The sequence below is a fragment of the Pipistrellus hanaki genome, assembly GCF_964339955.1.
Source record: "Pipistrellus hanaki genome assembly, chromosome: 16".
NCBI lineage: Eukaryota > Metazoa > Chordata > Mammalia > Chiroptera > Vespertilionidae > Pipistrellus > Pipistrellus hanaki.
In genome coordinates this window covers 9,694,809-9,721,177 of record NC_140518.1, presented here as the reverse complement: position 1 = coordinate 9,721,177, position 26,369 = coordinate 9,694,809, and the positions used below count along the sequence as shown (strand labels likewise).

Genomic DNA, 26,369 nt, shown 5'->3' with positions numbered 1-26,369 from the left:
GTGGGGTTGGGGGGACACTCACCCACGGGGTTCCCTAAACACACAGGTGACCAATACCCTTCTTGACTGACTAACTTTATGACTGCTGACTAACAATCATAGCTGATACTTAACTGATGTGCCAGGCACTGTACTAAATGCTTTGCTAATACACTCTCTGAATGAATCCTCACAAGCATTTCATGAGTAGGTATCATTTACCACAACTGTGGAAACTGCAACCCAAGAGACAAAGCATTTGGTTGAAGTGAACTGGGCCATATGCAATGGAAGTAAGCTATGGAGCCAGCAATCTAATTCCTGAGTCCAACTTCTTAACTGCAAGGCCTTCGCCGGGCAGAACTCATGTGACTCTCCCGGGGCAGGCCCACGGGTCTAGAACGGATTCTGGTAGGTTCCATATGGAGCCCTCGTTGTCCAAGAACCCGGCAGGCGGCCAGTGAGCACGCTGCCTGGGGCGGGGTTGGAGGGACAGTCACGGGAAGAGGAGAGTCCGAGACGTCCTCATGGGTGAGGAACGCAGGGCCTTTGCCGGTATCCGGACCCCGTGCCTCCCCGCCGCCGCCAGCTTCGCGGACCTGGCCACCAAGGAAAAGCGGGGCCCGGAAGGAAGTCGGCGCGCGACTTCCGGCGCGCGCAGATGACGTCAGGACCGCGCTTCCGCGTCGGGGAGCGGGCGGCGGGTCCCGGGAAGTGCACACCCGGGGTCCCGGCGGCGGGGTGGCCCGCGGGCCCACGGCGGGATGCACCGCCGCGGGGTGGGAGCCGGCGCCATCGCCAAGAAGAAGCTTGCCGAGGTGAGGGGGAGAAGGCGGACCCGCAGCCATCTCTGGTCGGCGGGAAGCTGGAGTCTCTGGGGCGGAGAGCTCTGCATCCTCCAGCTGCCTCCCATCCATCTGACCGGGCTTCTGGGGTCCCCGGGAACGGAGTTTCTCTGGCTTCGGTAGATTGGAATGTCAGCACCCCCAAATCGACCAACCCTTTCCCCCACGTCCCCAAATTTTACTACAGGCATTCGTCCATTCTACTTCCTCATCCCTCTCCCTTAAAAAAAAAAACAGTTAAGAGAGACCTTCTTTTCAGCGGAGGCAGTATGAGTGGGTGCCCCCAGCGCCCCCTCTCTCAACTGATGCCGGTCTCTTTGTCTGACAGGCCAAGTACAAGGAGCGAGGGACTGTCCTGGCTGAGGACCAGCTGGCCCAGGTGAGTCGCTTGGAAGGCTCCGGGGAGGAAGGGAGACCTCCCAAGGCTGGGCAGGACACATCTGGTTTAAACTAGATTGTTTGGGTTGTACTAAACAATTTAAAAATAGGATATTTGGCAAGTCCTGATTTCTGAGCTCCTCAGATCTGTTAGGTGGCTTGCTAAGAATGATGGTAGATGACATCTTTGAGTGATGACATGCTCATAGCCTCCCAGGCATGTGTCCGTTTCCATTACATGGACTGCCTTGTTCATTCCTCCTGACAGTCCTGCCAGGAAGGAGCATTGTTCTTCCGAGTGTGAAATGGAGGACCCTGTAGTATTTTGTAATTTATCCAAGGTTACATGGGTAGTAAGGAGTCATGCTGTTTGACTTCGCGGTCTTTTGGAGTTTTTACTTTATTCCTAAGACTAAGACTTTAAATTCCTAAGAATAAGGGATTCTTTATCTTTTTGGTGGATCGGGGGTTGAGCTTCAACCTATGAACCAGGAGGTCACGGTTTGATTCCTGGTCCAGGCATATGCCCAGGTTTTGGGCTTAGTTCTTCTTCTCAGAAATCAATAACCATATATTTAAAAAAAACAACTTAAATTCCTAAGAATAACATGAAAATATTGCCTACCCTATGGCACACACCACCACGAAAATCATGTCTAGGTACATAACGGAAGTGTGGACGAGTGATGGATGTGGCTCCTGCAGTTTCCTTTTCTAACTACTAGTACTTCCCTTTTCTGTGCTGGCCCTGAGTTTACTCAGTTATTGGAACTGGTGAAGAAGAGAAGAAAGCTGTTAAGCAGAGAAATCGGCCCTTGAACTGAGGAAAGATAGTAGGCACAGGCTGTGCTTTTCAAAAGCTCTCACTGGGAGATGGCATGCAGGAAACAACCAGAAATGGTGACTAAATAGTGTGTAAGTTTCTCATGTGCAGCAAGTGAAGAGAGATTGGGCCAGACGGAACTCTTGGTGGGGTAGAAGAGAGGCTTTGTGAGAAGGAGTAATACAAACAGGACGTCCAAAACCCCCCAAATGTTTGTATTTAACTTTGGAATGTAATCTGGAAGAGCCACAGCCCTCAGTCAGGGATTCTTTATCTGGAATTGATCCCCAAGGAGGTCCATGACTCAGATTAGAAAAACACTGCAACTGCAACACCTAATTCATACCAGGTTTCCTTTCTCCTATCCAGCCTTGCTTTCAGTGGTGAAGATTTCCCGTTGCATGCATGCTGCAGTCCCTCATTTTGAAGACAAAATGAATCATTAGATTCATCTTCAATTTAATAACAATTTTCCTAGGGGGGAAAAAGTACCACATTAGATATGCACATTGATTGTTAGATGCATCTTGACTTTAGAACAGGAAAAAAAAATGTATATTTTAGAAATAAGGAAACATTACTGCATCTCATTTCTACGGATAACAGGACTGTGAAGGAGAGGCAGGGATCAAAAGAAAGGGGACAGAAAACAGCATAATAGCAGGCCTGAGGACGTAGCGTACTTCAGTGTTGGCACTGCTTTGCACTGGGCCAGGACCTATTTTTGACATCTGATTTTCACCTAGGGGCGCTAACCTTAACCCCCCCCCTCACCCCCCCTTGTCCATCTTACAGATGTCAAAGCAATTGGACATGTTCAAGACCAACCTGGAAGAATTTGCCAGCAAACACAAGCAAGAAATCCGGAAGAATCCTGAGTTTCGGGTGCAGTTCCAGGATATGTGTGCCACCATCGGGGTGGATCCTCTGGCCTGTAAGGAGTTGTCTGTAGGAGTCTGTTCTCCTAGGATTCCCAAGGGACAGAAGCTACCTGGTTGTTATCACTGCTGGTACAGGGGCATCTTCTGGAGGGGGCTGCAGGGAGATGGAGTGTTGTCTTCCAGTTTGATGGGGAAGGTGGAGAGGCTGGAATGCAGGTTGAGGAGCCAGTGTTCTTTTTTTGAATGATCTACAGTGGAAATTTTTATGGCTATTTTTTCCCTTTATTACAAAATATTCAGTTTTAATGAAAATACTGTTTGGTCATATAGTCAACAAAGGAGAAAAAAGAAAAGGAGAAATTAGAAGTCTTCTCAGTCCTATATTTTCAGAGATAAAGTACTGTTAAGGTATATCTTTCTAGACACCTTCATATTTATAAACTTCACATTTATGGGATTAATGCTCTAAGTACAACTCTGTAATTTGCATTTTCACTCAAAATATTGTCTTCAATAGATTTTTAAAAAAATATATATTTTATTGATTTTTCAGAGAGGAAGGGAGAGAGATAGAGAGCTAGAAACATCAACCAGCTGCCTCCTGCACACCCCCCCACCGGGGATGTGCTCGCAACCAATGTACATGCCCTTGACCGGAATTGAACCTGGGACCTTTCAGTCTGCAGACCAACGCTCTACCACTGAGCCAAACCGGCTTCGGCTGTCTTCAATAGATTTTTGAATGCTAGGTCTGTGTATTTCTCTGAGCCTTGTCTAGACCATATGTCCCATTGTGTTTCACTGCATACTTTGGGAAAGGAAAATTCATTTTTATGGTATCTTGAGCCAGAATCAGCAGCCAAATAGAAATGCCTTTTAGATTGCCTACCCTTTACAACTGTCTGAGCCTGTCTCAGGAGTCAGATTGTGCGAGGATCCTACAGAATACTGGAGCAGAAGGACTTACGGCTGCAGGGAAGACTTCCCATAGGGTAGCTTTGAAAGAAAAAATGTAACTAATGGATACCTGGCTTTTGTCTTTCTTTCAGCTGGAAAAGGATTTTGGTCTGAGATGCTCGGTGTGGGAGACTTCTATTATGAACTGGGCGTCCAGATTATTGAAGTGTGCCTGGCCCTGAAGCACCGGAATGGAGGTGAGGGTGGGGAGGTTCTGAGGACTGGGCTTTGGATTTCTGAGAGAGAATAAACCTTGAAAAAGAACCTTTCCCATCCTGCCATCTCCAGGCCAACAAGGTCTTGAGAAGCATCTTAGCCTCTTCATGGTAGACAAATGGAATTACCTGAAGGATTGTCTCTATTCTTGAAAGATCTTTGGCTAGGAAGGTCTAGCCCCTAGTCATCGCAGAAAATAGCAGGGAGGTAGGAAGTAGGGCATGATAATGCCAACTAAGCGTCTGTGTTCTCTAAAATGTGACCTTAGCCCTGGGTTAAGTTGGCTGAGCATCATCCCTGCACCAGGTCATTGGTTCGATTCCCAGTCAAGGCACAGGCCCTGGTTGCAGGCTCTGTCTTCAGTAGGGGGTATTCAGGAGGCAGCTGATCATTAAATGGTCTGTGTTGAAGTTAAAGAGAAAACCTAAAAAACCTGTTATAAAGCACTGATGAGAAGATAGCATTTATAGTTTTTCAAAGATGCTGCTGCCTTTATTAGCTCTAAAGGTAACCCTCCCCCTGCTTTCTGTCTCCCCTCTCCAACAGGTCTGATAACTCTGGAGGAACTGCATCAACAGGTGCTAAAAGGAAGGGGCAAATTCGCCCAGGATGTCAGCCAGTAGGTCTTAACTTCCCACCTCTTGGAGTATAGAAAGGTCTTTAAAAAGCAGATGGATATCCTTCCTCCTTACTGTTCTGTGTCTAGAATAGTTTAAGAATTATTTTACTCCTCATTATGATCAGAAAACTCAAAATATAGAGATAAAAATCACACAAAACCATTCATTATTTCTCAACTGAGAGATACAACTGTTAAACATTGGATATATTTTCTTCTAAGTTTTTTCCTATGCACACATATGTATATTTTTATATTTTATTTTTTTTAAAATTTATTTTATTGATTTTTTACAGAGAGAAAGGGAGAGAGATAGAGAACTAGAAACATCGATGAGAGAGAAACATCGACCAGCTGCCTCCTGCACACCCCTACCGGGGATGTGCCCGCAACCGATGTACATGCCCTTGACCGGAATCGAACCCGGGACCTTTCAGTCCGCAGACCCACCACGCTCTACCACTGCATCAAACCGGTTTCGGTCATATGTATATTTTTAAACATTCTTGGGTCTTTGTATACGATTGAGATCAGGTAGAGTGGCAGGCACCAAGGGAGGCTTGGGAAGGGGATTGGGCTGGAAGATGGGGTATAAATTGTTGTGGTCACCCAGCCTCTGGGCGTGACTCCAGTTTGAGAAAAGGTAGAAAAGGTTGTTAGCATGTTGGCTGAATATGTAGGCTACACATTGCTGTGCGGGTTTTCTTTTTCTCTAATTTGAGTTGGTTTGTTGAGTGGGGAGCCTGACCATCTTTAGATGCAGTTTGGTGCCCTTGAACCCTCTTTTTAGTGAAGTAGTTAAATGTACAACCTTTGGAGTCTTCTGTCAAGGTGCTCTGGCCCGGGCAGAGGAGAAATTGCACTGTTGCTGGGTGTGCTCTGCCAACGGTCTTTCAGCAGCTCTTCCTCACCTTAGAGACGACCTGATCAGAGCCATCAAGAAACTAAAGGCACTTGGCACTGGCTTCGGGATCATCCCTGTCAGCGGCACTTACCTCATTCAGTCTGTGCCAGCTGAGCTCAACATGGATCACACCGTGGTGCTGCAGCTGGCAGAGGTACTGATGTGTACATGTGTGTATGTGGGGGGGGAGTAAGGAGGGAATTCTGGAGCATCTTTGATCTCACTCACTCACTCAGTCTTTTTGCTGAAAGTGTCTAATGGAGGTACTACTCAGACCTGTGCTTGTTGAGCAGACATTTATTGAGCAGCTACTGTGCAGCGCACTGGGCTAGGCTGTGGCCATATGAAAACGGGTACTACATAGTTCCTGCTCTCAGGGAGCTCACAGTCTAGTAGACGGACATGCAGGCAGCTAACCGTATTTCCTTGGGTTAGACAGATTCTTGGGTGTCTTAAAACTATGCACTGGATTCTTGAAAACAAATGTTTAAATCCTGTTTGCCATCCGGTTCCTCCTCATGCTGTAAGCAGAGGCCATCCTCCCCGAAACGGTTATCATGTATTAAAGGAAGACCTGTTCAGTCCTCTTAATTCTGTAATGTAGAACAAACCTAATGAGGGAGGGCTTTTCTTGATTGGAGAATAGGTAGGGTGAGACGGGCAGGGGCTGAATACTTAAATATTTTAGATTATTACCACTTTTTCCAATCACTTAATCATTCTGAATCTTCCCTTGTCACACTAGAGTTCGCTGAGAAAGTTAAAAATTAACGTTTTAATGCCAGGGACTCTACTTTTTAAGACCGAGTCATTCAACCTACCTGTCACCCCTCCCTTCCTCTTCCTCCCTCTGCTGGGACCTCTAAACATTGTTTTTCTATGCTCTTAGGCTTTCTGTGCCCACAAACAGTTCCTCCTCCTCTCTGGATAAATCAGTTGTCCCTGGCAAAGGCTGGGTTCTAAAAATTCCCATTCCTCCTTCCTTCAGAAAAACGGCTACGTGACTGTCAGTGATATCAAAGCCAGTCTCAAATGGGAGACGGAGCGAGCTCGGCAAGTGCTGGTAGGTGACTTTTGGAAAGGCCCAGAAAAGGTGGGCCCCAGATGGGAGGAAGTGGGTGGTCAGGAACCACAGACAGGAGGTGCAGCCTTGATCTGCTGGCCTCTTGCCTTGAAGCTATTGCTGCCACACAGAAAGTAACCCTGGCATTTCACTGAAGATGGCACTGAAAGGTAGAACACATAAAAGCGGCTTCTAACCTCGACACGTGTAAAACCAGCTGCCACTACTGCTGGAGGATCAACACCTGCCCTCTCCTCACCGGTAGAACTTGGTCAGATGGTTAATATAGTTTATACTGAAGTAACCGTTCAGAGTGAAAGAAATTACTAACACTTATGATAATTACATACCTAAGTTATGTACTATTGCATATATATCTATAATTATATACTGTTGCATATAGTTATAGTTTTATATATACAAATTTCATGGTACTAATGAAAGATTGATGTGGTGAAACAGGAGTAAGTAGCATGGAAATGTAGGCTTTTAATACCTTCTTTCTTATCCAATTAACCTGTTGACACAACTTCATCTGTAATGTTAACATAGACATCTGTAAAGATAAACATACACGTTTAATATTGGACAGAACAAAACTAATCTCCAGCCTATTTCCAGCTGTAGGAATTGGGTCCATTGTAAATACTAATAATGACCTTGCATGACGTTCTCCGAAAAGGTTTACCCACATTGCACAGTAAATTAACTGGAAGATAGTGATTTCCATTTTGCTTCAGGGAATGGAGTCTGTGATTAGCTCAAGGCCATATGCAAATACTTCTGTAGTTTGTGCCTTTTTTTAGAGCAGCACAGGTTAAGTGACTTGGTGGCATTTTTCACACCTCAAAGGTTCAGGCCAAACAGATCAGTACAGTTTGGTTGGGTAAATGTGTGAAGGCACTTGTGTAGACTTAATTTGAAAACCCCACTGAAGCCAGAATAAAACGGGATTCTCTACCTTTGTTTGTGGGAACTCCCCTTTCTCAAAGGATTCTTCTTTTTCCCTCCAGGAACACCTCCTGAAGGAAGGGCTGGCCTGGCTGGACCTGCAGGCCCCAGGGGAGGCCCACTACTGGCTGCCTGGTCTCTTCACTGACCTCTACTCCCAGGAGATTACAGCTGAGGAGGCCAGAGAAGCCCTCCCCTGACGCTGGGAGCGCGGAAGGGGGCTCAGCAGCAGGCAGGGAGAAGAGGGAGGACCTGTGGGTAAATAAAACCTGGACAACTTGGTTAAAAAAAGAAAAAAAAAAAAGAAAAAAAAATACCACACACACAGAAATATGTTCCAAGTTTTTTTTTTCTTCCCCCAATATTCTTCACTCATTATTTTATTTATTTTTTAAAGTGCCTTCACATTGCATCTTTATTGGAGAAAACCTCATTTATCCAGGAAGGATAACCTGAGTAACAGAACAGCGAGCACGTAACATGACTTGCCCAGGTCACTGACAAGTCCGTGTAGAGCTGGGCCTAGAATGAAGGCCATCCGTCTCCTGGCTTAGACAGTCTAGTCTCTGTAGCCCTGAGACATGAATTACAGCCTCTGTTAATTCAAACTTACTCCTTATAAAATGTTTTTGTGTTTTTTTTTGTGTTTTTTTTAATCTCAAATGAGATCCTAACATACTAGTAAATTATATTCACTCTTCCAGCATCCTCTTAATAGAGGTTCCAGGTTATGAGACTCCGCTATGAGGGTGAAGGAAAGAGAGGTTAATGTTAAATGGTGGTTATAGGGAAGAAAACAATGGGATTTAAGGGGAACTGACTAATAGTGAATGTAATGTTTCTCAAATTCCCTACTAGCCTTTCCTCCGGGACTGATCCCTAGGTCCTCACAGCCTTAGTTGTGGTGAAGGAAGTAACTTACTGAATCCCTACCCTGTGCCCATTCTATACACACCTCACTACCACCTTCCAAAAAAACAGGTATCCTTAACTTTGCAGGTAAGAAATGTGATTTGCCAGGGACCACCAGTTTAAGAAGCAAAGCTAAAAGTAGAGCCAGGCCCACTAACCTGAGCCCTCACTGCAGGACATCCTCCATGAATGGTCTGAACGGGAAAAGCTCTGCACCAGAAAAGCAGGGGTGGCGATGAGCAAGGCCAGTCAGTTGTTTTCAGTCTGAATGCTAAACTCCTAAGGTTGGCTTAGTACAGAAAACAACCCGATGGGTTATCCACACTAAGAGCCCCTTCCCTTAGTCCATCTTTACCTCCCAGTTTCTGAGCAGGTACATCTTTGGAAGCAACAGATTCCAATGGCATTCCTCTCCTTTACTGCCAGAGCTACAGCCTTGAAAAAAGACCCTCTTTCTGGTTGATGGAAGTTTTACCAGCAGTCCTGCTCCCATCCACATCAAGTAACTTGTTTTTAGCTTCCAGACAATTCACTGAACACTTCCTTTCTGACCTAGGTGAGATGTGTGGTTGTCCATATTCCATCCTTCCTTGACACAAGCCCTCCCACACCCATAGGCGCTTCCTCCTTCTGCCAAACAAACTTTATTGCACCAAAAAGAAAAAAAAAAACTTCATTTATGTACAGTCAGATATAAAGACATCTCTTTGACTCCTGTGCATATATTTCCTCAACTCAAGATTAGGGAGTAAAAGTCAGGCCAGTATGCCAGACATGCTCTGCCCATGACAGGGCCAAGGAGAAGATTGTCACTTGAAAGTGGGAACACTTAAATGGATGACAGACAACACTGGACCGACAGACCAAGGGCATTCTTCTAAGCCCTGTACCAGCTCTGGAAATGGAAGAGGGAAATTGGAAGCAGGGTGCCTTTTGAGTCTCCTTACAGAAAGACCACCCTTTGGATATCAAAGATAAACTTCTGTTCTCCAGACCCACTTCCTGTCCAGTTTCTTTGCTTCCTGCCCTCCCAAGTAGGACATTCTCCTTTGTGCCCAACCCCCTCCCCAACTCATCCGGGGCAGTCCCGATTCACAAGGCAGAGGCCTCCATAGCAGCTGGAAGAGCAGATACAAGTATCCTCTCTTACATGTGGCTGGATACTGATTGGGGCCGTGTCAGGCGGGTCACCAATAACCCACTGAGAGCCATAACAGTAAGAATCTGGAAAGCATGAGGATAACTCCTCAAAAATGGGAAATATGGACTCCCTCGATGCCCAGTATCAGGGCACCTAAAGCACATTTTTCTGAGCCAACCAGCTAAAGGATCACTGCAGCTAAATACAGATAAGCACACAGCCAGGCAAACACCCATCAGAGCCAGTGACAAACAGCAGCTGGGAGGAAGGGACAAAGGGAGAGAAGGGCAGGAGTTTCCAGAGTTCCACCCCCAATCTCTGCCATTGGCTACCCTTACTCCCCACTAGTCCTGGGCCTGGACGTGAGGAAGGGGGACTGGGCTGGGGTTGGGAGAGCACACAAGGACAGCCGAACAAAATACAACAGCATCAGCATCAGCCTCCCCCTCCCCCCGCCCAGGAGAAACACCCTCATTGTGACTAGTACTGAAAACCTGTGAGACTGCTCTATATAGTGGCTCTATCATACATCCAGCAGCTGCCTGAATTGGGAACTTTTTGAATCAATGATTTTTGGGAATAAATAGTCCTTTCAGTTTCCTATGGTACCTGTGCAGGCTTTACCAAAACTTTGGTTCAGTCCCATCACATTTACCTTCTGTCTTACATCTAGAAATGGGTGAGGGGATGGGAGGAGAGAAAGGTGCTCAGGTGCTAAGTAAAACTCACTGATCAGCAGCCTAGATTCCACCACTGTTCCTTCTCTTTGGTCTGTCTAGAACAGTGACTATAAATTAGGGAAAACAGAACTATGCTGGCCCACGGAAAATAATGGGGGGAAAGAGGCAAGGAGGAAAAGGGCATGGGGAAGCCCTGCTTCAAACTGAAGACAGACAGACAACCAACCACCCAGACTGCTTAAGTATCACAGACAGCCCCCCACCCCAAGCTCCCTTCCAAATATCCCATAATCGTTTGGGCACACTACCTCTTGGAATTGCAATTTCTGCCTCCCCACTATCCCTAAGGAGCTGGCCCTTCGGAGAGGTGTGTCGGTTGTTTTGTTTTTGCCAGAGGCCCTCGCCCTAGGTGCTCCTGCATAGGTCCCTTGGCCCCTGATATGGGATGAACACAGCCCAGATGCTCGAGAGCCAGGGAAGTCAGGTCAGGAACAGCCTCCCCACTCCCACACCCTGGGAGATCCAAGCTTGCTTGGTTCTTGCCATCTTGCAGGATGACGTCACGTTGGAGGGAGATACAGTGCCTCTCCATCCCTGGGGTGGGGGAAGGAACTTGCTGGGACTCTCGAGTGGGGGAAGGGAGAAGGGAGTAGGATCTAAACCCTCAAGCTCCCATGCAGGTCTGTCTCTGTCCCAGACGAGCTGCTGTCAGAGTCCATTTCGGCGTTTTCATTATGGAGCCTCTCCAGCACTTTCTGACGAATCAGTCCCAGGCGTATCAAGAGGGACTGGTAGTCAAAGTGGCCCCGCTTCTCTCCAAAAGGGTCCTGCAGGGGAAAGGAGACAGGGGATGGAAGATGCAAGTCTGGGTGGCTCACCCTCGAGAGAGCAGCTTCAGGCCCATGTGAAACGCATACTCAACTTCTGAATCACAGGAAGAGAGGAGGGCACAGCACAGACAGTTCTGAACAGCAGACAACATAATCTTTGTTCAGGAATATTATGGCACATGCACTGCCCCAGACAGGTCTGGCTTTGGCCAACATTCAAATGTGTTTGCATTCCTCAGAAACAAGCCAATATACAGAGGCGACACTATAGGCAAGATAAATGGGGAGAAAAATACAGGACCAGGATTGTAACAAAGTGTATCTGTGTTTCCAATTAACCTCAAAAACTATACAAGGCAAAGATTATCCGTCACTGCCTATAGAATAGGTCCTCAAATCACTCTGGTTCAACACTGATGCCTAGGAATGTAACTCTTCTTTTTATCAATTATAATACTAGTGACCTGGTGCATGAAATTTGTGGATGGGACGGTGTGTGTGTGTTTACCCTCAGCCCAGCCTGTACCTCTCCAATTGGGGACCTCACGGGGGATGTTCAACTGCTGGCTTAAGCCTGATCCCTAAACCAGCAGTTGGACAGCTGGCTCCTAACTGCTCACCTGCCTGTCTTATCACCCCTAACTGCCCTCTTCCCCTGCTGGCCTGATCTCGCCCCTAACTATTTCCCCCTGCCAGTCTGATCTTGCCCCCAACTGTCCTCCCCTGCCGGCCTGATCGCCCCTAACTGCCTCTGCCTCAGCCCCCACCACCACTGCTTTGTCTGGAAAGAAGTCAGACATCTAGAGGAAGATGGCTGATTGACCCAGTCTAATTAGCATATTACTCTTTTATTAGTATAAATGGTAAACTTGGTTGTTTTGCTGCTATTCCAAGAACTTACCAACATTAAATGAGGATTTACTGTACTCAAAAAGGGTAATTTGTTTTCTAAGGTCACAGTGAGGTATAGAATTCTGACTTCTAAATAAGCACCTGTACTCTTTCCCAGGGACCAATCACCATATTCCTGTCCAGGTTTCTGGGCACCACTCCAGGGCCAACTAGCCTTGATCCTAGTCCTTGTCATTCTAGATCAAAGATCTCCAAACATCATACAGAAAGGGCTTAACTGTCCTGCAAGTCCAAAAATAAATAGTTGGGATGAAGGATATAAAAAAAGGAATGAAAACAAAACAAAGAATTAAAGGTGCTACATAAGGAATATGGCAGCCTCAAGTAGCATGGCTGAGGCTCAAATAAATGGAGACTCCTTTCCTTAGCAGTCACAAAAGGCATAGGATTTTTACTTCTCACAATCTGTCTCCTTTACCCACATAAACTTCTTCCACACTCTGCCCATATAGTAACCTCATGATCAGGGACAGGGACGGCAGTCACAGTCTCTGTGACTATAGCGTACATTTTACACTTACAAAAGTTATTTTCCCCCAAAGACTGAAATCCACACTTACTCTGGAGCTATCAATTTTCTAAATCTTCCTTTTTTAAAAAAAATATACTTTTATTGATTTCAGAGGGGAAGAGAGAGGGAGAGATAGAAGCATCAACGATGAGAATCATTGATCTGCTGCCTCCAGCATATCCTCTACCAGGGGATCAAGCCTGCAACCTGAGCCCTTGTCTGGAATCGAACCCGGGACCCTTCAGTCCGCAGGCTCTATCCACTGAGCCACGCCAGCCAGGCCAGATCTTCCTTTTTTCGTCAATGAGTCCATTTCTACCCACTGTCCTTCCCAGATATTGCGCTCCCTTTCTTTTCCTCATCATGAGTTATTTTTCCTTAATAGACTGAATATTGGAAATGCTGCTGGGTACCAGCAATGAGAATTCCTGATGGGGAACAAACCACAGCACCCATCATCTTCAATATACTTTTTAAAATAAATGTTTTTTATTGATTTTAGAGAGACAGGAAGGGAGAGGGAGAGAGAGAACATCAATGAGAAAGAAACATTGATCAGCTGCCTCCTGCACGCCCATTGGGGATCAATCTGGAAACCTGGGCATGAGCTCTGACTAGGAATCAAGGCTCCATATACTCTTGAGCTGGCCTTACCCTTTGAGTTAAAATGTGTCAGGTGGGTGTGCAGTCCTTGAAGGAAGGATAGGGAAACTAACATTTTTAAGTAGCACCTGAGGGAACAAGACATTTACTGCTGCTGCTGCTGCTAGTGCTGGGTGGGAAGGGGATGGGGCAGGAGAAGAACCCAAGAAGAGCTGGAGAGAACCTTAAGAGGTCTTAAAGTCATTTACCCAACTCGCCATATTCCTAAGTGACATCACCAGTAAGTGATCCAAAAGACTCAGAACTAGTCCTTCAATACTATGGGTTCTCGCACTCTACCAACCAGGCTGTTTATTTTGAAGCCTATTTGCAATTTGGTTTAATAAGAACCTCTTTAAAAAAAAAAAAAAAAAGTTATTGATTTCAGAGAGTAAGGGAGAGGAAGAAAGAGATAGAAACATCAATGATGAGGAGGATCATTGATCGACTGCCTCTTGCATAGTCCACATTGGAGATAGAACCTGCATCTAGGGCATGTGCCCTGACTGGGATTGAACTGTCATCTCCTGGTTCATAGGTTGAACCTCAACCATGAGCCCCACTGGCCAGACTAAAAATCTCTTCTTTAAACAAGCCTTAAGTTCTATATTCTTTTAATATATATATATATATATATATATATATATATATATATATATATATATATATATATATATTTTTTTTTTTTTTAATTGACTTTAGAAAGGCAGGGAGAGGAAAAGAGAGGGAGAGAAACATCAACGATGAGAATCATGAATTGGCTGCCTTCTGCACGCCGCCCCCTCCCCCCCCTTACTGGGGGTTGAGCCCGAAACCCAAGCTTGTGCCCTTAACCAGAATCAAACCCAGGACCCTTCAGTCCACAGGCCGACACTCTATCCACTGAGCCAAACCAGCTGGGGCAAGTTCTATATTCTTATTGGAAGCAGAAGCACATTTCCCCAGTATATGCACAGAATGAATAATTGGTTACCATCTTGTAATAGGAATCTCAACATATAACACTATATACACAATACTTCTCTAAGCCTTCTTTCTCTTAGCATCCCTCTGGACTAGGGATGGAATCCAATAAATGACTCTACCCTTACAATCCTTAAGATTCCGAGAGCTGAGTGTTCTTGATTTGAAAAGACTACTGACCAAGAAGAGTTCTAGGCTAGCATCATTCATATTCTGCTCATGAGTGCCTAGTTTATGCTAGGAAATTAGAACCAACTCCATGTGGCTTTAGGCAAGTCAATCTCCTCTCTGAACCTCAGCTACTCAACTAAACTAGGTTCCTTTTGGCTCTGAGTTCTATGAGAGGGGTGGATGTCCCTCTAGAGGGGGGATTTTACACAGTCTGCTGGAAGGCCTCTGGAGTCAACAGCAGGCGCCTCATTACCTGCATAGTCTGGCCTTGAAGATGCAGGCGATCTTTGCAGGCCACCTCATAGAAGTCATAATACTCCAGGAAGGACTTCTCCATCACTCCTCTGGAAAACAAGCAGAGAAGCTAAGTTAGGAACAAGGGGGCAAGGGGTCACCCCTTCATTATCTAAGCTTAAGGCCAAATTAAACAGCTAGAGTTCCTAAGCTCATGGTTACTTTCTCTAAATCTTAAGGATTATAAAATGAGTAACTGTTAATACCAATCATTCCAATCCCAACTTCAACTCATGTCTTGCTCAGTCTCATTTGTTTTCCATAGGCCATCCTTGATTCCAATCCTTACTCAACATTCTCCAAGGAAGTTTGTTTCATTGCTCTTGACTTTATTCTTGTTTTAACATTTAGAAATAAAGTTGAACATTAAGATATATAGGTTTATTATGACGTGCTCTATAACGCTTTTGGCTGTAGAAGTTATGTCTTTAATATGGCCAGATTCTCGAAATGGGGGCTCCCTGAGGACATAAACTATATCTTTCCATCATGTAGAGGGCCGCCTGGGAAGGCACATGGGCACTTTTCCTTAATTATCGTCAGCTGAACTCAAGGCGTAGGCAGAGCCACACCCTGGGAACATGTTTTCCCAAGATGGTAGACATGTTCTCAGCTTGGCCTTCATATCAGCCCAGGTGTCAGCAGGGGCAGGACCAGGCATGCTAGGGCCTACTTAAGAATGCAAATAAGTTAGTGATAACTTCCTGGTATTGGGGTATAAAACAAATGCACTGGGAGGGGCCATCATTGTCTTCTTCCTGTCTCTCCAGCTGACAGGATGATGGCCCTCCCAGCTCCCAGCTTAAAATCTGTGTCTTCTCTATTTCTATTATTTCTCAATCCCTGGCCACCTCCACTTAGAACTGGTTCGTTCATCTCTCTTTCTGTGCGGGACGTGGAAAAGGGAGATCCCCGCCATGTCTGGCCCCCGCTGCATCAGGCCCCCGCATCCAAGAGCACAGAATCTCTCTCTCTGAGCTCCTCTTGGGGAACCCTCTTGAACCACATGTTTTTAAACCACTTGCTTCTTCTCTGTCTCCCTCTGGTGCCCAACACTGGATTTTGCCTCAAAAGTTATCAAAGGTTCCCCTTTGGAAGCCAATAAACAAAACAAAAGAAAAAAACAAACAAACAAGGGAATTAAAAAACCTGATGAACAATAGTAACTGTTGAATATAATAGAATCAGAGGTATGGAAGGGGAGTGGACTGATGATTCTCAGGGAAAAGAGGAGTGGGGGGTGTGGGAAGAGACTGAACATAAACTGTGCACCTATGGATGAGGAAAATGGGGGTGGGGAAAGGGCAGAGGGTGGGGTGGGAACCTGGTGGAGGGGGGGAAAAATGAGGAACTTTTGTAATAATATGAACAATAAAGGTTTATTAAAAATAAATAAATAAATAAATAAATAAATAATATTTACTGGAGAAAAAAAAAGTTATCAAAGGTATGAACCAGCTAAATCTCCAAAAGAAATACAAGTTCCAAGTTCCTGAGACACATACCGTAAGGGTTCAGGGCAGGGACACTTTCCTTCCATCATGTCACAGACTGCCACTCTGATGGTCTCATGCCGAATACACTCATTATAGTTTTTGCTGTCTCCTGGATGTCTCTCCTGTAATGTGACAGACACCATAGAATCCAAGTACAAAGAGAAAAGCCAATGGGAAGAGACTTCATAATTAGTATGGGGCATGTGACCCAAGCAACTGAACAAAGGAATATCTTTTCACTGTATGGCAAACCCATTAAAGAGCAACCAGGCCTTCATTTTTGAGACTGTTTACCTCCTCCCAATGCATACCAATACCCATCTTCTGTTACGAGTCATGTGATCTATAAGCATCAAATTAATTCCATCACATTTTCCAAAGCCTGAAGTGAAAGGCCTCCAGGGAAGGATTAGTGAGAAATAACCAGTTATGCATAAATGGCGTCAGGAGTCTCAGCCCAGAAAGTCTGTAAGATATCAGGATGCTTCCTGGTTAACTCCTTTACATATCTGTATGATTCTACTATTACTGATTATATGTGAATTTCTCCCCAGTAAATACATCTATGTATTCAACCAACAGCTGATTAAAAACAGTATCTTCACATTCCCAACCATGAATAAAAAATACTGTTTTCAATCCACAGTTGGTTGAATAGATTGATGCAAAGGGCCCATCATAGTCAAAGTTATATGCAAATTTCTTTTTTTGGGGGGGGGGGGGGAAATATATATATATATATATATATATATATATATATATATATATACATATTGATTTCAGAGAGGAAGGGAGAGGGAGAGATAGAAATATCAATTATGAGAGAATATCATTAATCGGCTGTCTCCTGCATAAACCTTGACCGAAATTGAACCCAGGATCCTTCAGTCTGAAGGCCAACACTCCATCCACTGAGCCAAACCAGCAAGGGCTGTACATAATTTTCAACTGTGGATTGTTCAAGGGTCAACTCTAATTTCCTAACTCCCACAGAATGCCTGGCTTGGCAGCAGTAATGACAGAACCCCTCACGGGGACATGGGGAATGGAGGCGTGCAGAAGAACACAGTGGGTAAGACAGCCCCCAAAGCAGGCCCAGAATTAATTTCCAAATGATTCCACTGACTTCCACATGGTGAATTAATCCAAGTCAAATGGAAATACCTTGAGTGTTGTTGTAACTTACAAGGAAAAAAAATTCACTAATGAGGAGCACGCATGTCAGCTCCTTTTTTTCTCCTAAAGTGACAAGTTGAATACATAGGCTAAGCCAAGTTAAAAACAACAATCCCAAAACCCTTGAATAGACCTCTCAGATCTCTTAAAACCCAACATTCCCCACCCCAGAGCTGGACCCACCTGGCCTTACCTGCTCAAAGCCAGGCTCATTGTGATAGGGGTTCTCAGTCATCAGGGACTGGATGGAGATAAGTACAGAAGAGATGCTCTGGGCTGGGCTCCAGGCAGGGCCAGTCCATGTACTGCAAAATACAGCAGAGGAAATGGAAGCGGGATGAGGCACAGAGAGAGGGAGGAAGACCAGTACACAAGTACCCTGGGGCCTAGCAGCACAACCTTTCTTTCACTATTAATACTCTGGATTTTCCCAACCTCTGTCTCACCCTCATTCACAGGAAATCAGTCAACTGCCTAATCCTCTTATCAAGTGGGACAAAAGAGGGTAAAGCTAGCAAGATAACTTTGAAGGGATTTTCTTTGGGTTAGGAAAGAAACAGTAGCTGGGAAAGGTCCTGTTAATCAGAATGAAAGAAATAAGGTGAGAAAAAGCTCCAAAGGGAGTAAAAACGTTAGCTTCTGTGGACCTCAAAGAGCTTAACTTACTTCCTTATGGGTGTGGTGGAGTTAGGAGAGAAAAGTTGAGCACAGAGGGACAGAGGGGACAAAGCCATGTGGTTAGAGGCCACATGGTGAGATTGATGATCAGGGGTCTAGTTCTCTATCAAGCCCCCAAGGAATGTCAGATTCTCTGATTACAGAATTCTGCCAAGGACATGAAGGCAGAATAGGGGCACTTCTATATTGTGGAGGGCCTGAGAATATATGGAAAACCACCTGAATGGGAGAGAAACACCAAAACCACTCCTCCCTTTCATAAATCTGACCAAATAGTCAGAGGAAGAGGGCGGGCTGGACATTAATGGTATTTTTTTAGTAATTGATAAGAGGGCACCTGAGCCACAAAACTGCTTCTTCAAGTTAGCTGGTCAATTCTCCTTCCCCACTGGACTCGAGGAAAGCCCAAGTAAGCGATTCGAAACAGTAACTACGTCAGAGCTCAGAGCTCGCCCTCCAAGTAAGCGATTCGAAACAGTAACGTCAGAGCTCGCCCTCCAGTACCTCTCAGTCTGTTCTCAGCTGCTCCCCCAAAACTGTAAACTGTGCTGAGTGTCATATATTCAGGGATTCAAGTCAACACGGTACTTTCATTAAATTTCTTTTGTAAGTCAGCCCAGCATTTTTTTCTAGGTAGGGAGGAAAGAAACGAGGCTGATAAAAGTGAATATAATCCCGGGAAAGTTCTACTTCAATTCTTTGTGGCAAATTTTCAATTTCTGGGTAGCTTCTTCTTTCCCACCCAACATGCTTCTGCCACTTTTACCCACCACCATCTTGCTTCCCCTATTTCTACTGTGAGCCGGTGTTTGCTCAAAATAGTTTTATGTTGTTCTATTGAAAGAGAATTTAATACAAAACACTTTCATGAACAAACTTTATACAGAAGCAATAACTGAATTTCTTTACCACTGTGGGTTACACAGACCACTATCCTACCTGCAGACAGTTCTATACCCTAGTGAGATAAAGGGCTTTCTTTAAGGACAACCTCCTTTACAGGACTTCCTTACTGTCACAATCATAAAATATCCCCCTAGGTCTGAGAGATTAAAAAATATATACGTCATGTCTCCAGTTTGTGTCAGCTACCTTGTCCACACACAACCCTGGAAGTTATTGGACAGAAAGAAAGGAAACTGGATCACCAACACGGGTAACTTTCTCAACCTGCACTTGCTCCCTGCCCCGGGGAAATTCAGACCACACTAAAAAGACCGATTCAGAATATATTAGAAGACATTTCCATTCTGAATTTTCAAACCCTTAATGCAATTAAAAGAAATGGATGAGAACTACATGAAGCAAAATCTCAGTTGCACCCAGAAATGAAATGTACTTAAAACTTGTGTTTTGTATGTGATGTGATTTCCAACCTCAGGCATTTTTCATTCAGTTGTTAAAATATTATAATTACCACCACCACCAGCACCGCCTCCAAAGCCACTCAACGAAAGACTCAGAAATAAGACACCCACAAGCTTGAATGGCACAGATCTGCAGCCTTTCTCAACCTGTTTGGGAGAGAATTAAGCCCTGATGCCCTATGAAGTGGTTCTCCCGCCGGAGTGGGCAGCAGAATCGCCTGGAGGACAGAGAAGACACAGACGCTGGGCCCAGCCCTAGAGTTTCTGATACAGCAAGTCTAGGGCGGCCCCAGAATCTGCAAGGCGACAGTTCCCAGATGCTGGTGCTGCTCAGGGAGAACCACTTCCCTACGGCATCCGCTGTACGGAATGAGTTAACTTCTCTCTTTTGCATCTGGAACGAGGAGAACTGAGGAAACAGTCACTCCAATTGTTTTCTGTGTTCTGTAGTTCAGGCGAGAAACTCTGGTTGATAAAGGCTGGCCTAGAGTAATTATTTGCTAACAACCAACTTGGCCACTTAGAAGTCTCCTCTTACCCTAGAATACTCAAGCAGACTTTCCCATTGCGGTAGAAGTTGGGGTTAAACCTCACTGTGTTATTGCCCGTTGTCATCAGTTTGACCCGAGGAGGGTGGATGGGATAGTCGGGCGGACACCGAAACACGAACAGGAAGAAACCCCCTTCATAAGGAGTGTCAAATGGGCCTGTGATCAATGCATGAATCTGCAAAATAAAACCCCATCTCAAAATCGTGAGGTGATGTCCCATCCCAACCCCTCCTGGCTTCCACCTGCTACCCGTGCTGGAAGCAGGACCTCCATCGGGAGCCACAGTCCGTATCCTCTCCATGCAGAATGAACAGCCCGTACGCACTCATATTAATGACCATGTTTGGCCCAGTGGAGTGGCATCTTACTCAGGGGTTACATTCTAAAGGTAGGGCCTAAGGTGAAAAGCCAATCTAGTCAAAATCATCCTGGAGTATCCTTAAAACTCCCTTGGAGCCTGTTTTTTTGCTTGAACTTCTCTGACCAGTGTTAGGTATAGCAAATGGATAGAACACCGATGTGCAAACTATAATGTGCATCTGTAAAGTCTTGTCCTAACGTATTTTAAGAAATATGTATTTTTTTCTGAATGTGTGTTTGGATTTGTCCAAGTTTAACATGCGTATGATGCAGCTCCCCCCTCCATCTGTGTGGCACAAAGGGGAGGTAGGATGCATGGAAAAGAGTAAAGGGACTGGAAGCCACCACACCGGTGCTGGTGCAGAGCTGAGGGCTGTGCTGGAGGCCTAGGTGTCTGCTTCCTCTCCAGAGGACCAAACCCACCGGAGAGGGTGTGGCTCAGGGAGTGTCCAGCTGTGTCAAAGGTTCTAAGAAAAATATGAAAACCTCATGGTCTACTGAAGAGCCATTAGACCATCCCCAGAGCTTTCCCCAACACTGTAGGTTACTTTTTTTTTTTTAATTAAAAAGGAAAAATGCAGTAGCACTTAAAACAGAATTCACTAAATTCTCTTCCTCCAGCCATGATTATTGAACTTATATTTCTTCTACAAAGGTTCCTAGGCATGTGAGTCTACTCAGAATTTGAACAGCAAGAAGGGCCTACAATCCAGTGCTTTAGTGTAAGTCCTCACCTCGCTCTGGTGGCACCCTAGATTATTAGCCCTCAGTCATTGGAATAGCAAGCTCAACTGGTATAACATGGCATCCATTCTGGGAACCTAGGGACTAGCATATTAATACTGATACTTGACTGAGGACAAGATGTTCCAGGAAAAACATTTTTAACCACAAAAAAATTTGTTAATTGAAAAAATTTTGTTAACTGTATTGTTGGTATCATAACAGATACCAATAATACAAAATCTGAATTTCTGCTGTTAAGAAATTTGAAACTCTGACTTTTCATTAAACATGAGGCTTAGGAAATCTGATTTCTTCCCAACATCAGTTTAAGTGCAAATTCACTTCTGAGGGTAGAACACTCAATGACAGAGAAGCCCGTGTATCTCTGCCAGAGAAATCGGACATTACATATGAGGCTTTCTGTGTTTCGTGTGTGAAGGACAAGAGAAGAAAGGTATTTGGGTGGAAGGGATACTCAAAAGCAACCAGTAGGGACAGGAGCCTAACAATGCCTTTTAGCTACAAACACTGTTCACTTGAGCTTGCCCTAGCCCCAACCTTCCCTGCACCTGACTTATAGCAGCTTACTTAAAGGGCAAGAGCGGTGGGGTGGGAGAAGAGTTGGGTAGTACAATGGTAGGGTGACCACATAATTTTTATCCAAACGGGAGCACTTCTGAGAATGAGAGAGTGCTCTATGAGTAGTTAAGCTGGAACAAGAGGTGTAAAAGGATTTTCCAAGCCAAGCAGGACCTACTGGCACCCTAATAAGACACCTGTTCAAGGCTTTGTTCCACCTCCCTGTGTACTCTCGCGGGGGCTTGATTCCTTCTGTATGCAATCAGAGACGTGAGCTGGGTAATCTTTTAGACTCTTCCAACCTCAGGGGCCCAATTTCCCAACAAATCCCGACTCCCAGCAAGCTACATACCTTAGTCATGTCAACGGTATCAGGTACAACGAACATCCCCGGAGGCGGCTCCTTATAAATGGACATGATGTCCCTGTATAACACCAAGAGGGGGTGGGGAGGGAGTGAGGGAGAGGAGAGAAAAAGGGGAATCCCTTCAACAGGACAGCTGTTATCACCTCAGTGAGGCCAGGGTTCGAGAACGTGGTGCTTGGTACCATAACTGTTTGCACTGTCTTGTTGGCTGAGAAATCTCAGCTGAGTACTTGTCAGGCAGACAGAGAGCAAATTATTATCAAAGGGGCCTTGTTTCCTCAGGGGGAGGATGAGGAGGGGGGGAAATCAGAGATCCCAATGGCATCAGATGTCACCCCGGAAAAGCCACATCCCATTTACTCTCACTTCCTCCCACATGGCAATTCACTCACTCCCACCCCGGGTTCTCAGGTACTCCGGCTGAATCTTAAAGGAAAACTTTTTTTAGTTAACTGGGAAGGCACCATCAACCTCCCTAAAAAATGATTTCCATAAACCACTGTGGACCTTTGTTGTGGACCTTATGTTTCCATAAACCAAGTGAACTGCCAGGGAGCGCTGATCTTCCTGCCCAGGGGACTGTACCAGGGCTGAAATCGCTTCAGGCTGGGAGGGGACCCTCCGAAACTGCCGAGAACCTCTCATCTGCAGGGTGACAAGGAGTGGCTCCTACATCCTCTCTCACACACCGGAACGGGTCAGGTGTAAGCAAGGGCCTACCGGGGAACATTCTAGGTGGGAAAAGGCTAGGGACTTACCAGGGTACATAGGGGCATGAAAAGGTGCAAGCAGAGCAGAGAAAGTAAGCACCGGCCGAATTCAAGGCATGTCAGGATTGGAAAACTGTGTCCCGTGTCAAGCATTGGGCCAGGTTCTTTATTATACACAATGTGGTCTCTAATTCCCATTAAAGTCTGGAAGAGAAGGGACTTGGAAAGTGGGGGGCGGAGAACACCTAGGTGGACTGTACTGGGTGCGCGGGGAGAGACAGTGTGGTCATCGGGAACCAAGTGTCAGGATTAATGGCAGCCGAAAAGCATGCCCTTTTCTATGCCATCGGTTCCACGCTAAGCATGTTTGCAAAATATTACCTACCACATGATATGATCGAGATCAGTCACCCAAGAAGCAAGCACAGAAGCGACCTAGGACCTCGTTCCTATATTTGAGTTGGTACAGCTACTTCAGAAAAGTAAACCAGATAACCCATAGGAAAAAATACAGGGAAGGACCATCCTGACCGGGATATTACATGCCAGAGTGAGACTGGGGGGGGGGGGGGGGGGAGGCCCGAGTTCCTGGAACAGGTGTGAGGGTGGGAGCGGTTCGGGGAAGACGGTGGAGATGTGAGGGAAGTGATCTGGACGCGGGAAGGGACTCTACGGAGGGGGTTTCAGAAAACGGAATAAAAACAAAGGCTGGTCTCGGGTCTGAGGCCAAGAAAGCAATCGATAGTGTGTGTGTGTTTTACAAACGGGGCTCGGGAAGAAGGGACGATCAGGGGACCCCGAAGGGGGGGGACTCCAAGGAGCACCTAGCCAGGATGGGGTGGGGAAGGGGGCGAAGGAGAGGGGCGGGGCGCGGGCGGGAGGGGGTGTCACTGAAGCGCGAAGGGGTCGGGTTTCGGGCAGGAGGGATGGGGGAGGGCTCGGGCGAGGAGACGGAGGGCTCGCCGGAGGTGGCCGAGGGGCGGGGTCGGACCTGGGCGCTGGAAGGAAGGAAAGAGGGGTTCGGTGCGCGTGGGGCCGGGAAGAGGGGGCTCGGGTCCCGACGCCCCGGGCCGGCCAGACGGGGGCCTCCCAGCCGGGCTGCCGGGGGAGGCGCGCGGGCGGTGGGGAGCTGCGGCGGGAGGGATGGGGGCAGGGAAGGTCGAGCCCGGAGCTCGGCGCTGGGGGCGGAAAACCCCGGCTCACCGCTTGATCCGGAGCAGACACTGCGGCGCGGTCCGCTCGCTGTCCCAATCGGAGCTGAGCGTGGGGTCCCAGTGGCTGAGCAGCGCGGCCCCGTGGGCAGCGGCCGAGGGCGGGAGCCCGGGCAGCGGAGCCAGGCCGCTCCCGGGTCCCCCGGCCCCGCCCGCCGCCGCCGCCGCCGCCCACACATCCGGCAGGAAAGGCGGCCCGAACCCGCCGCCGCCGCCGCCGCCGCTAACGCCGACGACACCGGCGACGCCGCTCGCCCCGGGGCCTGCCGCCCCGGCGCCCGCCGTCGCCGTCGCCGCCTCCTCAGTCGGACTCTCCGCCATCGCTGCTTCGCTTCCGGGACTGCTCGGCAGCACGTCCGCCGACCAGAGCGGCCGCTGCTCCCTCCCGCGCCCGCACCACCGAGAGCCGGGCCAGAGTGTCCCCACCCTCGGCGGCCACAGCCCCGCGGCGCTGGCCCCGCCCACCGCCGCTACCAGCGAGAGGCGCCGGGCCAGAGCGTCCACCGCGGTCCTCCAGGCGTCCACCCCTCGGTCCTCCACGGCGGGCGGGGGAGGGGCCGGAGGGAAGGCCGGGGCTCTGGGCTGCAGGGGCGCCGTGCTGTGAGGAGCGAGGTTTCTAGGCGTCTCCCCGGGCGCCTCGGGGCGGCTGACAGCCCAATTCTAACGTTTCTCTCCAATGCTGAGAGGGGAGGGAGGGAGGGACGGAGGGCCACGTCCCTGCTTAGGGACAGCGGCCCTCAGACGTGTCCGAGGGGCAGGTCGGGGTCCAGGGAGACGCTGGACAGACTGGGATACCTCGTGCAGGTCCCTCGCTGTCCGAAAGGCCCTGGGACTTCTCCTTCCTCTCTGCACCCTCACTGCTGCCACTGCCCCTGCCTGCACCAGGACAGAGAGTGAGGAAGAAATCAGAACCTGCGAGTAAAAAAAAAACTACCTCGTTTTAGTGTGTATTCGATATATATTTATGAAGAGACTGTGAAATGCCAGCACTGTTGCTAGGCGTTGCCATGGGATCAGAAAACAGACCTAGAGAAGCTTGGTGAAGGGAAAATTCAGGCCTCCTGACTCCAAGCTCGGTGTTTTTGTTTTGTTTTTTGTTTTTCTTCACACAAGCCCTTGAAGATACAGGAATCAAGCAAGGGGCAGTGAGTTTATCCTGGAAGGATTCCTCAGGACTTTCCTGAGATATGTAAGGTGAAAAATAATACTGTGGACTAAGAAAAACAGCTTTCTAAAAAAAGCTTTCCCTTTTCTCCCTTGCAAGATCACAAGCTCATAATCGTGTCCCGAAAGCCTTGAGGCCAGATGTGTTTCAGAATTTAGAGCAATACTTAGCAGCAGGGCCTGGGGCAGTACCAAATACCCAAACATTGATACTTCTACTGTAAAGTGTATGAATAATCATACTAATGTGGGTGCCCTCAGGCATATTCATACTTAAGCCCACGGAATAGCCTCACTTTGGATGATATTTTGCCTCCAAATTTGTATTTTTATTTTTTAAATATATTTTTATTGATCTCAGAGAGGGCGAGGGAGCGATAGAAACATCAATGGTGGAGAATAATTGATCGTTGGCTGCCTCCTGCATGCCCCCTACTGGGAATCCAGACCAAAATCCAGGCATGTGCCCTTGACTGGACTGAAACCTGGGATCACGTAGTCTGCAGGCCAACGCTCCATCCACTGAGCCAAAACGGCTATGGCCAAAATTTTTTTTTTTTAAGTGCAATTTTGGTCCTTGCTGGGTAGCTCAGCTGGTTAGAATATCGTTTGGATGTGCCAAGGTCGCAGGTTCAATCCCTGATAAGGGCACATACAAGAATCAACTAATGGGCCTAGCTGGTGCGGCTCAGTTGGTTGCTGGTTTAATTCCTGGTTAGGGCACATGCCTGGGTTTCGGGCTCCATCCCCTGAAGGGAGCGTGCATGAGGCAGCCTATCAGTGTTGCTTTATCTCCCCCCCACACTTCAAAAAAATCAATAAAAGTGTTTTTTTTAAAGAATCAACCAATGAATATTGATGATTCTCTTTCTCTCTCAAATCAATAGATAAAAATTACACACACACAAACGCCCACTTTTCACAGCTTTGTGATTTCCAGTAAGGGATTGTGTTCTTGAATGAAAATGTCCAACATTTATTGATAGTTGAAAATTTGTGGGGATTTTTTTTTAGCTGTTATTTATTGAGACTTAATATGTGTCAAGCTCCTCGTATACTTTGTCTTATTCCCTTGAAAGATCCTATGAAGTAAGTACTATTCTTAGTCTGTTTTGACAGATGGAAAAACAGGCTTACAAAGCTTCAGTCACTTACAGGGTTCACTGGGAGCAAGCTGCAGAATTAGGGCTGGGCGCCAAATCTGCCTGACTCCAGAGAAAAAGTTCTAACCACTAGGTCATACTGTCACAACTATCAACGCTGCCTGCATTTCACTTACTGCATTTTACCTTATCCCAGTTGTCCTTTGGTA

At 46.8% G+C, this 26,369-nt stretch overlaps 2 protein-coding genes across 2 annotated transcripts; one reads left to right on the top strand and one right to left on the bottom strand.

Annotated features, from left to right (window-relative positions):
• Positions 1 to 639: 639 nt before the first annotated feature.
• SNF8 (SNF8 subunit of ESCRT-II) lies at positions 640 to 8,416 on the top strand. The gene is made up of 8 exons (XM_084863633.1): positions 640 to 797; positions 1,153 to 1,203; positions 2,821 to 2,959; positions 3,956 to 4,060; positions 4,626 to 4,698; positions 5,615 to 5,756; positions 6,591 to 6,665; positions 7,679 to 8,416. The coding sequence occupies exons 1-8, from the start codon at positions 744 to 746 to the stop codon at positions 7,814 to 7,816; spliced, it is 777 nt and encodes a 258-aa protein (XP_084719759.1). The 5' UTR covers positions 640 to 743; the 3' UTR covers positions 7,817 to 8,416.
• A 767-nt stretch (positions 8,417 to 9,183) lies between these two features.
• Positions 9,184 to 24,301, bottom strand: UBE2Z (ubiquitin conjugating enzyme E2 Z). The gene is made up of 7 exons (XM_084863596.1): positions 23,886 to 24,301; positions 21,958 to 22,030; positions 19,928 to 20,115; positions 17,538 to 17,649; positions 16,178 to 16,290; positions 14,632 to 14,722; positions 9,184 to 11,176 (listed from the first exon to the last, which is right to left on the bottom strand). Exons 1-7 carry the CDS (start codon positions 24,212 to 24,214, stop codon positions 11,006 to 11,008), a joined length of 1,077 nt encoding a protein of 358 aa, XP_084719722.1. The 5' UTR covers positions 24,215 to 24,301; the 3' UTR covers positions 9,184 to 11,005.
• Positions 24,302 to 26,369: the final 2,068 nt, after the last annotated feature.

Coding starts and splice junctions, on each gene's coding strand:
- SNF8 (XM_084863633.1), top strand. CDS start 744: ATGCACCGCCGCGGGGTGGGAGCCGGCGCCATCGCCAAGAAGAAGCTT. Junction 798..1,152: donor CCAAGAAGAAGCTTGCCGAG/GTGAGGGGGAGA, acceptor TTTGTCTGACAG/GCCAAGTACAAGGAGCGAGG. Junction 5,757..6,590: donor TGGTGCTGCAGCTGGCAGAG/GTACTGATGTGT, acceptor TCCTTCCTTCAG/AAAAACGGCTACGTGACTGT.
- UBE2Z (XM_084863596.1), bottom strand. CDS start 24,214: ATGGCGGAGAGTCCGACTGAGGAGGCGGCGACGGCGACGGCGGGCGCC. Junction 17,650..19,927: donor GTCTGCTTGAGTATTCTAGG/GTAAGAGGAGAC, acceptor TGTATTTTGCAG/TACATGGACTGGCCCTGCCT. Junction 16,291..17,537: donor ATGAGCCTGGCTTTGAGCAG/GTAAGGCCAGGT, acceptor GTCACATTACAG/GAGAGACATCCAGGAGACAG.